Consider the following 13,105-nt stretch of genomic DNA (forward strand, 5'->3'; position numbering starts at 1 on the left):
TATTTCATATTATTCACATTTTAGTCAAATAGCAGATGGAGATAAGAATTACTGTAGCATTAAACATCTATTGGCTCTTAACTCTAAACATAAGCATCCTATTGGCTCTTGACTCTAAACAGGAGCATCATAACTCAAACTGTGGATAGTAGCCAGAGGAGTTAACAGTACAGACAGCCAGGGACTCAGAGAGGAGTTAACAGTACAGACAGCCAGGGACTCAGAGGGTCAGTGAGTTCTCCCACTAAGGTCACCGTTTTTTTTTATTTCACCTTTATTTAGAGTTAGTTGAGAACAAGTTCTCATTTACAACTGCGACCTGGCCAAGATAAAGCAAAGCAGTGCGACACAAACAACAACACAGAGTTACACATGGGATAAACAAACGTACAGTCAATAACACAATCGAAAATCTGTAATACAGTGTGTGCAAATGAAGTAAGGAGGAAGTTGGTTGGATGGGCTATTTACAGGATGGGCTGTGTACAGCTGCAGAGATCGGTAAGCTGCTCTGACAGCTGATGCTTAAAGTTAGTGAGGGAGATATGGGTCTCCAGGTTCAGTCATTTTTGCAATTCGTTCCAGTGATTGGCAGCAGAGAACTGGAAGGAAAGGCGGCCAAAGGGGGTGTTGGCTTTGGGGATGACCAGATTAAATATACCTGCTGGAGCGTGTGCTGCGGGTGGGTGTTGCTATGGTGACCAGTGAGCTGAGATAAGGCGGAGCTTACCTAGCAAAGAATTATAGATGACCTGGAGCCAATGGGTTTGGCGACGAATATGTAGCGAGGACCAGCCAACGAGAGCATACAGGTCGCAGTGGTGGGTAGTATAAGGGGCTTTGGTGACAAAATGGATGGCACTGTGAGACTGCATCCAATTTGCTGAGTAGAGTGTTGGAGGCTATTTTGTAAATGACATCGCCAAAGTCAAGGATCGGTAGGATAGTCCGTTTTATGAGGGTATGTTTGGCAGCATGAGTGAAGGAGGCTTTGTTGCGAAATAGGAAGCTGATTCTAGATTTAATTTTGGAATGGAGATGCTTAATATGAGTCTGGAAGGAGAGTTTACAGTCTAACCAGACACCTAGGTATTTGTAGTTGTCCACATATTCTAAGTCAGAACCGTCCAGAGTAGTGATGCTAGTCGGGCGGGTGCGGGCAGCGATCGGTTGAAGAGCATGTATTTAGTTTTACTAGCATTTAAGAACAGTTGGAGGCCACGGAAGGAGTGTTGTATGGCAGTGAGGCTCGTTTGGAGGTTTGTTAACACAGTGTCCAAAGAAGGGCCAGATTTATACAGAATGGTGTCGTCTGCGTAGAGGTGGATCAGAGAATCACCTGTAGCAAGAGCGACATCATTGATTTATACAGAGAAAAGAGTCGGCCTGAGAATTGAACCCTGTGGCAGCCCCATAGAGACTGCCAGAGGTCCGGACAATAGGCCCTCCGATTTGACACACTGAACTCTGTCTGAGAAGTAGTTAGTGAACCAGGCGAGGCAGTCATTAGAGAAACCAAGGCTGTTGAGTCCCGCCCACACACAACCCATTCTGCCTCTGTGCTCAGCCCATCAGAATTCCAACTTCCTTCACACACACACCGTCAGGAGTGTGTGTGGTCAGGACAGACAGGATGAGTGACCTCAGATAACTGATTGGCAGAGGATAATGCATGAACTTTCCATTAAACCCCCCCCCCCACACAAACACACACACCTCTTACCCCCCAGTGAGATGTGACTTTACAACCTTCATTCTCACTGGGCTTGCAGGACTTGGCAGGGTATATTCATATGGTGCCAGTGTGTGTGTGTGTGTGTGTGTGTGTGTGTGTGTGTGTGTGTGTGTGTGTGTGTGTGTGTGTGTGTGTGTGTGTGTGTGTGTTAGCACTGTGCTAAAAGGGGGATTTTCCATAAACACACAGATTAGGTCCACTCCTCTTTGAGTGGGATTAAAACACTGCGGGTGGGGTACACACACATATGAGCCATGCGCTCGAGACGTGATTGGCTTGGTGCTGTGATTGGCTGAATACTGCAAGTGTTAAATTCTGATTGGCTGAGAGCAGAGGCAGAATGGTTTGTGTGTGGGCGGGACTGCATGTTGTAGGGGTGTGAAAGTTAACGAAATTGGGATGCTAGCGGACAGCGCAATTGGAAGTCAATGGGAAACGCTAGTTAGCATTGGCTCAAAAACTACCTCCAACTTCCTTCATACTGGACAGTGACAAAAAAAATGATATCCAGGAGTTGATCTGACACTGGGGAAGTAGATAAGAGTTGATCTGACACTGGGGAAGTAGATAAAGGAGTTGATCTGACACTGGGGAAGTAGATAAAAGAGTTGATCTGACAATGGGGAAGTAGATAAAAGAGTTGATCTGACACTGGGGAAGTAGATAAAAGAGTTGATCTGACACTGGGGAAGTAGATAAAGGAGTTGATCTGACAGTGGGGAAGTAGATAAAAGAGTTGATCTGACACTGGGGAAGTAGATAAAGGAGTTGATCTGACACTGGGGAAGTAGATAAGAGTTGATCTGACACTGGGGAAGTAGATAAAGGAGTTGATCTGACACTGGGGAAGTAGATAAAAGGGCCACGTTGTCCACAAAATAGAAAAATACTAATGCAGCTGGCTCGCCTGCTCCTTCTCTTCACTAATGATGCGAGTGTGTGTTTAGTCTTCGGTCTGTTTCTAGTAGAGTATCCTAGCCTATTCATTGATGATAGGCCCTGCTTTACTGACGTTGTGAAACGTTGCAAGCCAAGAAATTGCGAGATACAGTTTTGCCGACAGATAGGCCTAGTGCACGGTTCTGACTTTCTGCCTGGTGGCCGACCTGCCTAGACTGTGCCCCTCCCCTCTCTCTCCGTTCCTCGCTAGCTCGCTATGAAAGATGCAAATGTTTGTGTTCTCGGAAGTACGGCAACTAAGTCTCCTCTGTTTCAAAAAGACTGAATCTTAAGTCGATTCAAAGAGGAAGATGGGTTCTTTCTACTAAATGTCTTGGTAAGCCACAGTATTTAATGAACTTAAAGTACTTCTTTAGGAGAAAACGTTCTATACACAGGCAGCTCCAGAGTATTTGATTAACAGTTCTGGTCGCCTAGTGATGGACGTTAGTCCCGCTTCGGAAGCGGCATTCCTTTACGGACAAGTAAAATGCCCGTTCAGTGGCGCTTTGAAACTATCTCCAGAGAAGGTTTGTGTGGGCATTTAAAAATCCATAGTGTAACCTTACAGACAAACCATGCCGTGGCAGAGGTGCTTTCAAGGGGATATGACTGCGGTGGATATAAAGTTCATTCCCCAGTCCTTGAGGTCATACGTAACAGAACCATTTTTCTGCATTGTGAATAGACGTGGAATTTTCTGATTTATTTTTAAACGTTTTAATGGAAAACCAAAAAAGAAATGGCAGTTTAAAAATTATCAGTTTGTCACATCCCTAGAGTATAGGAGGATAATGATTGGGTAGCTGACAGGCACAGATTTCAACCCTGGGACAGACCAAGACACTAATGATTGGGTGGGACGAAAAAAATCAACAACAAAGAAAATCAATAGTTACATATCAGGATATAAATGTATGATAAATTGTATCGTTTTGACAATACTGCAATATTATTTTTGCGCTAGTTGGCTGTACCTGCAGCTTGTTCTCCATCTTTAAAAAACAAACAAATAGGGAGCCAACATGTTTTCAGCACTTTTATTTTCCTGACTGATCAGAACTCGTTGTAATGGCTCTCTCGTCCCTCTGCAGCAGACATATGTTGAGCAATATGTTAGGAACATCGATTCGCAATAATATCACGTTATCGAATCGCAATTTATATAGAATCTTGAGAATTGCAATACATATCGTATCAGCACCTAAGTATCGTGATGATAACGTATGGTGAGGTCCCTGGCAATTCCCAGCCTTAATAAACACACACACTGATCCCTCTGTGAGACGGGGTTGGGGCCTCATGTTTCAGTGGTGAAACCAGGGTTCTCTCTCACCCAGCTATTTAACAGTCTCCCATTGACTGGCTAATAACAGGGTGAACGGTAAGAATAAGGAACTCCAGCACACTGGCATTCCTGTATTGCCGTATACTCCACCATAGAAACACAATGATTAGAACTTCTATGTTCTCCACAATGTGTTTAACGGAACTCAAACCTATAGCAGGTCTGTAACAGGGCTTCCTCTCTATGTTACATTAACACAGCCAGAAGAGGACTGGCCACCCCTCATAGCCTGGTTCCTCTCTAGGTTTCTTCCTAGGTTTTGGCCTTTCTAGGGAGTTTTTCCTAGCCACCGTGCTTCTACACCTGCATTGCTTGCTGTTTGGGCTGGGTTTCTGTACAGCACTTTGAGACATCAGCTGATGTAAGAAGGGCTTTATAAATACATTTGATTGAACACTCTCTACATGTTAGGCTTTAAATACAGACAGGGAGACAGACTGGGGACAAAAAGCAATTCAGGTTCACCCTCAAGCAGCGTCTCTTACCTGTGGGTTCTGATCTCCTGTCAGAGTGCAGAGGTACGGAACGATCTTACTGAGACTCAAAGGCTGAGCACCATACCTAAGGGGGGGGTGAAGAGAGAGAGATGGTATGAGTTATGCTGTGTAACCGACCATCATTCAGTAGCATTCACCAGTAGGCTATAGAGGGACCTTTAGCTACGTAGCAGCTTAGAATTTACCACAACAGTGTTGCTATTAGCGAGATGATGCTACAACTAGCGAGGAGATGCTAGAGGCTTTAGCTTTAGAGAGTGGTGCATGCCTTAGAGTAGTGTTAGCAGCATAAACTAACCCTGCAAGTCAAGTACTTTCTCCAGAAGTGTGCAACTTCACTTCCCTAAATCCTAACACCAGTCCAATACTTTTAAGTGGGCGGCAGATAGCCTAGTGGTTAGAGCGTTGAGCCAGTAACCTTAAGGTTGCTAGATCAAATCCCCGAGCTAACAAGGTAAAACTCTGTCGTTCTGCCCTGAACAAGGCAGTTAACCCACTGTTCCTAGACTGTCATTGTAAATAAGATGTTGTTCTTAACTGACTTGCCCAGTTAAATAAAGGTTAAATAAAAAAATTGGGAGATGAGTGAAGAAGTGGACAGAGTGGGACTCAGGGTAGGTCACTATAGAGCCAACAACTCTGACCTCTAATCACTCTCTCACCCAGGTAAGAGGATTCTTCTGGAGAGAGTGGGTTGTGTGGGTCTTTATCCCTCACTCTCTCACCCAGGTAAGAGGATTCTTCTGGAGAGAGTGGTTGTGTGGGTCTTTATCCCTCACTCTCTCACCCAGGTAAGAGGATTCTTCTGGAGAGAGAGTGGGTTGTGTGGGTCTTTATCCCTCACTCTCTCACCCAGGTAAGAGGATTCTTCTGGAGAGAGTCGGTTGTGTGGGTCTTTATCCCTCACTCTCTCACCCAGGTAAGAGGATTCTTCTGGAGAGAGTGGGTTGTGTGGGTCTTTATCCCTCACTCTCTCACCCAGGTAAGAGGATTCTTCTGGAGAGAGTGGGTTGTGTGGGTCTTTATCCCTCACTCTCACACCCAGGTAAGAGGAGTCATCTGGAGAGAGTGGGTTGTGTGGGTCTTTATCCCTCACTCTCACACCCAGGTAAGAGGATTCTTCTGGAGAGAGTGGGTTGTGTGGGTCTTTATCCCTCACTCTCACACCCAGGTAAGAGGATTCTTCTGGAGAGAGTGGGTTGTGTGGGTCTTTATCCCTCACTCTCACACCCAGGTAAGAGGATTCTTCTGGAGAGAGTGGGTTGTGTGGGTCTTTATCCCTCACTCTCACACCCAGGTAAGAGGATTCTTCTGGAGAGAGTGGTTTGTGTGGGTCTTTATCCCTCACTCTCACACCCAGGTAAGAGGATTCTTCTGGAGAGAGTGGGTTGTGTGGGTCTTTATCCCTCACTCTCACACCCAGGTAAGAGGATTCTTCTGGAGAGAGTGGGTTGTGTGGGTCTTTATCCCTCACTCTCTCACCCAGGTAAGAGGATTCATTCTGGAGAGAGTGGGTTGTGTGGGTCTTTATCCCTCACTCTCTCACCCAGGTAAGAGGATTCTTCTGGAGAGAGTGGGTTGTGTGGGTCTTTATCCCTCACTCTCACACCCAGGTAAGAGGATTCTTCTGGAGAGAGTGGGTTGTGTGGGTCTTTATCCCTCACTCTCACACCCAGGTAAGAGGATTCTTCTGGAGAGAGTGGGTTGTGTGGGTCTTTATCCCTCACTCTCACACCCAGGTAAGAGGATTCTTCTGGAGAGAGTGGGTTGTGTGGGTCTTTATCCCTCACTCTCACACCCAGGTAAGAGGATTCATTCTGGAGAGAGTGGGTTGTGTGGGTCTTTATCCCTCACTCTCACACCCAGGTAAGAGGATTCTTCTGGAGAGAGTGGGTTGTGTGGGTCTTTATCCCTCACTCTCACACCCAGGTAAGAGGATTCTTCTGGAGAGAGTGGGTTGTGTGGGTCTTTATCCCTCACTCTCACACCCAGGTAAGAGGATTCTTCTGGAGAGAGTGGGTTGTGTGGGTCTTTATCCCTCACTCTCACACCCAGGTAAGAGGATTCTTCTGGAGAGAGTGGGTTGTGTGGGTCTTTATCCCTCACTCTCACACCCAGGTAAGAGGATTCTTCTGGAGAGAGTGGGTTGTGTGGGTCTTTATCCCTCACTCTCACACCCAGGTAAGAGGAGTCATTCTGGAGAGAGTGTGGTTGTGTGGGTCTTTATCCCTCACTCTCACACCCAGGTAAGAGGAGTCATTCTGGAGAGAGTGTGGTTGTGTGGGTCTTTATCCCTCACTCTCTCACCCAGGTAAGAGGATTCTTCTGGAGAGAGAGTGGGTTGTGTGGGTCTTTATCCCTCACTCTCTCACCCAGGTAAGAGGATTCTTCTGGAGAGAGTGGGTTGTGTGGGTCTTTATCCCTCACTCTCTCACCCAGGTAAGAGGATTCTTCTGGAGAGAGAGTGGGTTGTGTGGGTCTTTATCCCTCACTCTCTCACCCAGGTAAGAGGATTCTTCTGGAGAGAGTGGGTTGTGTGGGTCTTTATCCCTCACTCTCACACCCAGGTAAGAGGAGTCATTCTGGAGAGAGTGTGGGTCTTTATCCCTCACTCTCTCACCCAGGTAAGAGGAGTCATTCTGGAGAGAGAGTGGTTGTGTGGGTCTTTATCCCTCACTCTCACACCCAGGTAAGAGGAGTCATTCTGGAGAGAGTGTGGTTGTGTGGGTCTTTATCCCTCACTCTCACACCCAGGTAAGAGGAGTCATTCTGGAGAGAGTGTGGTTGTGTGGGTCTTTATCCCTCACTCTCTCACCCAGGTAAGAGGATTCTTCTGGAGAGAGAGTGGGTTGTGTGGGTCTTTATCCCTCACTCTCTCACCCAGGTAAGAGGATTATTCTGGAGAGAGTGGGTTGTGTGGGTCTTTATCCCTCACTCTCTCACCCAGGTAAGAGGATTCTTCTGGAGAGAGAGTGGGTTGTGTGGGTCTTTATCCCTCACTCTCTCACCCAGGTAAGAGGATTCTTCTGGAGAGAGTGGGTTGTGTGGGTCTTTATCCCTCACTCTCACACCCAGGTAAGAGGAGTCATTCTGGAGAGAGTGTGGTTGTGTGGGTCTTTATCCCTCACTCTCTCACCCAGGTAAGAGGATTCTTCTGGAGAGAGAGTGGGTTGTGTGGGTCTTTATCCCTCACTCTCTCACCCAGGTAAGAGGATTCTTCTGGAGAGAGTGGGTTGTGTGGGTCTTTATCCCTCACTCTCTCACCCAGGTAAGAGGATTCTTCTGGAGAGAGAGTGGGTTGTGTGGGTCTTTATCCCTCACTCTCTCACCCAGGTAAGAGGATTCTTCTGGAGAGAGTGGGTTGTGTGGGTCTTTATCCCTCACTCTCTCACCCAGGTAAGAGGATTCTTCTGGAGAGAGTGGGTTGTGTGGGTCTTTATCCCTCACTCTCACACCCAGGTAAGAGGAGTCATTCTGGAGAGAGTGTGGGTCTTTATCCCTCACTCTCTCACCCAGGTAAGAGGAGTCATTCTGGAGAGAGAGTGGTTGTGTGGGTCTTTATCCCTCACTCTCACACCCAGGTAAGAGGAGTCATTCTGGAGAGAGTGTGGTTGTGTGGGTCTTTATCCCTCACTCTCACACCCAGGTAAGAGGAGTCATTCTGGAGAGAGTGTGGTTGTGTGGGTCTTTATCCCTCACTCTCTCACCCAGGTAAGAGGATTCTTCTGGAGAGAGAGTGGGTTGTGTGGGTCTTTATCCCTCACTCTCTCACCCAGGTAAGAGGATTATTCTGGAGAGAGTGGGTTGTGTGGGTCTTTATCCCTCACTCTCTCACCCAGGTAAGAGGATTCTTCTGGAGAGAGAGTGGGTTGTGTGGGTCTTTATCCCTCACTCTCTCACCCAGGTAAGAGGATTCTTCTGGAGAGAGTGGGTTGTGTGGGTCTTTATCCCTCACTCTCACACCCAGGTAAGAGGAGTCATTCTGGAGAGAGTGTGGTTGTGTGGGTCTTTATCCCTCACTCTCTCACCCAGGTAAGAGGATTCTTCTGGAGAGAGAGTGGGTTGTGTGGGTCTTTATCCCTCACTCTCTCACCCAGGTAAGAGGATTCTTCTGGAGAGAGTGGGTTGTGTGGGTCTTTATCCCTCACTCTCTCACCCAGGTAAGAGGATTCTTCTGGAGAGAGAGTGGGTTGTGTGGGTCTTTATCCCTCACTCTCTCACCCAGGTAAGAGGATTCTTCTGGAGAGAGTGGGTTGTGTGGGTCTTTATCCCTCACTCTCTCACCCAGGTAAGAGGATTCTTCTGGAGAGAGTGGGTTGTGTGGGTCTTTATCCCTCACTCTCTCACCCAGGTAAGAGGATTCTTCTGGAGAGAGTGGGTTGTGTGGGTCTTTATCCCTCACTCTCTCACCCAGGTAAGAGGATTCTTCTGGAGAGAGTGGGTTGTGTGGGTCTTTATCCCTCACTCTCTCACCCAGGTAAGAGGATTCTTCTGGAGAGAGTGGGTTGTGTGGGTCTTTATCCCTCACTCTCTCACCCAGGTAAGAGGATTCTTCTGGAGAGAGTGGGTTGTGTGGGTCTTTATCCCTCACTCTCACACCCAGGTAAGAGGAGTCATTCTGGAGAGAGTGTGGTTGTGTGGGTCTTTATCCCTCACTCTCTCACCCAGGTAAGAGGATTCTTCTGGAGAGAGAGTGGGTTGTGTGGGGTCTTTATCCCTCACTCTCTCACCCAGGTAAGAGGATTCTTCTGGAGAGAGAGTGGTTGTGTGGGTCTTTATCCCTCACTCTCTCACCCAGGTAAGAGGATTATTCTGGAGAGAGTGGGTTGTGTGGGTCTTTATCCCTCACTCTCTCACCCAGGTAAGAGGATTCTTCTGGAGAGAGAGTGGGTTGTGTGGGTCTTTATCCCTCACTCTCTCACCCAGGTAAGAGGATTCTTCTGGAGAGAGTGGGTTGTGTGGGTCTTTATCCCTCACTCTCACACCCAGGTAAGAGGAGTCATTCTGGAGAGAGTGTGGTTGTGTGGGTCTTTATCCCTCACTCTCTCACCCAGGTAAGAGGATTCTTCTGGAGAGAGAGTGGGTTGTGTGGGTCTTTATCCCTCACTCTCTCACCCAGGTAAGAGGATTCTTCTGGAGAGAGTGGGTTGTGTGGGTCTTAATCCCTCACTCTCTCACCCAGGTAAGAGGATTCTTCTGGAGAGAGAGTGGGTTGTGTGGGTCTTTATCCCTCACTCTCTCACCCAGGTAAGAGGATTCTTCTGGAGAGAGTGGGTTGTGTGGGTCTTTATCCCTCACTCTCTCACCCAGGTAAGAGGATTCTTCTGGAGAGAGTGGGTTGTGTGGGTCTTTATCCCTCACTCTCTCACCCAGGTAAGAGGATTCTTCTGGAGAGAGTGGGTTGTGTGGGTCTTTATCCCTCACTCTCTCACCCAGGTAAGAGGATTCTTCTGGAGAGAGTGGGTTGTGTGGGTCTTTATCCCTCACTCTCTCACCCAGGTAAGAGGGTTCTTCTGGAGAGAGAGTGGGTTGTGTGGGTCTTTATCCCTCACTCTCACACCCAGGTAAGAGGAGTCATTCTGGAGAGAGTGTGGTTGTGTGGGTCTTTATCCCTCACTCTCTCACCCAGGTAAGAGGATTCTTCTGGAGAGAGAGTGGGTTGTGTGGGTCTTTATCCCTCACTCTCTCACCCAGGTAAGAGGATTCTTCTGGAGAGAGAGTGGTTGTGTGGGTCTTTATCCCTCACTCTCTCACCTAGGTAAGAGGATTCTTCTGGAGAGAGAGTGGGTTGTGTGGGTCTTTATCCCTCACTCTCACACCCAGGTAAGAGGATTCTTCTGGAGAGAGAGTGGGTTGTGTGGGTCTTTATCCCTCACTCTCTCACCCAGGTAAGAGGATTCTTCTGGAGAGAGAGTGGGTTGTGTGGGTCTTTATCCCTCACTCTCACACCCAGGTAAGAGGATTCTTCTGGAGAGAGAGTGGGTTGTGTGGGTCTTTATCCCTCACTCTCACACCCAGGTAAGAGGATTCTTCTGGAGAGAGAGTGGTTGTGTGGGTCTTTATCCCTCACTCTCACACCCAGGTAAGAGGATTCTTCTGGAGAGAGAGTGGGTTGTGTGGGTCTTTATCCCTCACTCTCACACCCAGGTAAGAGGATTCTTCTGGAGAGAGAGTGGTTGTGTGGGTCTTTATCCCCCCACTCTCACACCCAGGTAAGAGGATTCTTCTGGAGAGAGAGTGGTTGTGTGGGTCTTTATCCCCCACTCTCACACCCAGGTAAGAGGATTCTTCTGGAGAGAGAGTGGGTTGTGTGGGTCTTTATCCCTCACTCTCACACCCAGGTAAGAGGATTCTTCTGGAGAGAGAGTGGGTTGTGTGGGTCTTTATCCCTCACTCTCACACCCAGGTAAGAGGAGTCATTCTGGAGAGTGGTTGTGTGGGTCTTTATCCCTCACTCTCACACCCAGGTAAGAGGAGTCATTCTGGAGAGAGAGTGGGTTGTGTGGGTCTTTATCCCTCACTCTCTCACCCAGGTAAGAGGATTCATTCTGGAGAGAGTGGGTTGTGTGGGTCTTTATCCCTCACTCTCACACCCAGGTAAGAGGAGTCATTCTGGAGAGAGAGTGGGTTGTGTGGGTCTTTATCCCTCACTCTCACACCCAGGTAAGAGGATTCATTCTGGAGAGAGTGGGTTGTGTGGGTCTTTATCCCTCACTCTCACACCCAGGTAAGAGGATTCTTCTGGAGAGAGATTGGGTTGTGTGGGTCTTTATCCCTCACTCTCTCACCCAGGTAAGAGGATTCTTCTGGAGAGAGAGTGGGTTGTGAGGGTCTTTATCCCTCACTCTCTCACCCAGGTAAGAGGATTCTTCTGGAGAGAGAGTGGGTTGTGTGGGTCTTTATCCCTCACTCTCTCACCCAGGTAAGAGGAGTCATTCTGGAGAGAGAGTGGGTTGTGTGGGTCTTTATCCCTCACTCTCTCACCCAGGTAAGAGGATTCATTCTGGAGAGAGTGGGTTGTGTGTGTCTTTATCCCTCACTCTCACACTCAGGTAAGAGGAGTCATTCTGGAGAGAGAGTGGGTTGTGTGGGTCTTTATCCCTGACTCTCACACCCAGGTAAGAGGATTCATTCTGGAGAGAGTGGTTTGTGTGGGTCTTTATCCCTCACTCTCACACCCAGGTAAGAGGAGTCATTCTGGAGAGAGAGTGGGTTGTGTGGGTCTTTATCCCTCACTCTCTCACCCAGGTAAGAGGATTCATTCTGGAGAGAGTGGGTTGTGTGGGTCTTTATCCCTCACTCTCTCACCCAGGTAAGAGGAGTCATTCTGGAGAGAGTGGGTTGTGTGGGTCTTTATCCCTCACTCTCTCACCCAGGTAAGAGGAGTCATTCTGGAGAGAGTGGGTTGTGTGGGTCTTTATCCCTCACTCTCTCACCCAGGTAAGAGGATTCATTCTGGAGAGAGTGGGTTGTGTGGGTCTTTATCCCTCACTCTCACACCCAGGTAAGAGGAGTCATTCTGGAGAGAGAGTGGGTTGTGTGGGTCTTTATCCCTCACTCTCACACCCAGGTAAGAGGATTCATTCTGGAGAGAGTGGGTTGTGTGGGTCTTTATCCCTCACTCTCTCACCCAGGTAAGAGGATTCATTCTGGAGAGAGTGGGTTGTGTGTGTCTTTATCCCTCACTCTCTCACCCAGGTAAGAGGAGTCATTCTGGAGAGAGTGGGTTGTGTGGGTCTTTATCCCTCACTCTCTCACCCAGGTAAGAGGAGTCATTCTGGAGAGAGTGGGTTGTGTGGGTCTTTATCCCTCACTCTCTCACCCAGGTAAGAGGATTCATTCTGGAGAGAGTGGGTTGTGTGGGTCTTTATCCCTCACTCTCTCACCCAGGTAAGAGGAGTCATTCTGGAGAGAGTGGGTTGTGTGGGTCTTTATCCCTCACTCTCACACAAAAAATAAGCCTATGCCCCATGTAAGCTGCAGTGGGGGATTCATACTGTTCTGTGGTATATGACCCTCTCTCTCCTTTCCTCTCCGTATGACCTGTGACCTCAGGAAGTGATTGATGGTGAAAGAGGAAGTACTCACGTGTTGAGGGTGGCGCAGAGAACCAGACACACCCCCTCTCTGCTGCGGAAATTCTTATGTTTAAAACCAGGAAGCAACCTCTCCCACACATACTACAGAGAGAGATAGAGATTGAGAGAGAGTTAACATTGAAGGAGTCTATGGGAGGCAAACTGAAGGGGGCTCAGCAGATTACTGATAAAGAAGTTTACAGTCTGTCTGTCTGTGTAAGTAATTTTCCATGCAGTTCTGGTTATGTCCAGATGAGGGAGCTGCTGTCCTGATACTGTCTCTGTTATTCTAGAGCTAGGCAGCTTTGGTGAATGATGTATTAATGATAGAATCGGAGAGAGAGACTGGGCTTTGGTTGCTGTAAACTCTCGCTCTCTGAGGTGAGCTTCTCACAGTTCTGCGCCTGAACTCCTCTACACAGCAGCCCAAGCTGGGTAAAATATCCTGATTAAAGCCAGTTAGTTGTAATCAGGTTATAATGTAATGTGGCTGTAATGATGTTCTGCT

The 13,105-nt window shown here is 48.0% G+C and overlaps 1 protein-coding gene across 33 annotated transcripts in view; it reads right to left on the reverse strand.

Moving 5' to 3' along the window:
• clasp2 (cytoplasmic linker associated protein 2) overlaps positions 1-13,105 on the reverse strand; it is a 99,359-nt gene that overhangs the window by 75,656 nt on the left and 10,598 nt on the right. For all 33 annotated transcript variants that reach the window (XM_071368452.1, XM_071368449.1, XM_071368473.1 and 30 more), the window contains 2 exons: positions 12,608-12,699; positions 4,508-4,583 (listed from right to left, as the gene is read on the reverse strand). In XM_071368452.1, coding sequence (XP_071224553.1) covers positions 4,508-4,583; positions 12,608-12,699 — 168 coding nt within the window. The remainder of the gene's footprint in view (positions 1-4,507; positions 4,584-12,607; positions 12,700-13,105) is intronic.

The sequence above is a fragment of the Salvelinus alpinus genome, chromosome 26 (assembly GCF_045679555.1).
Source record: "Salvelinus alpinus chromosome 26, SLU_Salpinus.1, whole genome shotgun sequence".
NCBI classification, from domain to species: domain Eukaryota; kingdom Metazoa; phylum Chordata; class Actinopteri; order Salmoniformes; family Salmonidae; genus Salvelinus; species Salvelinus alpinus.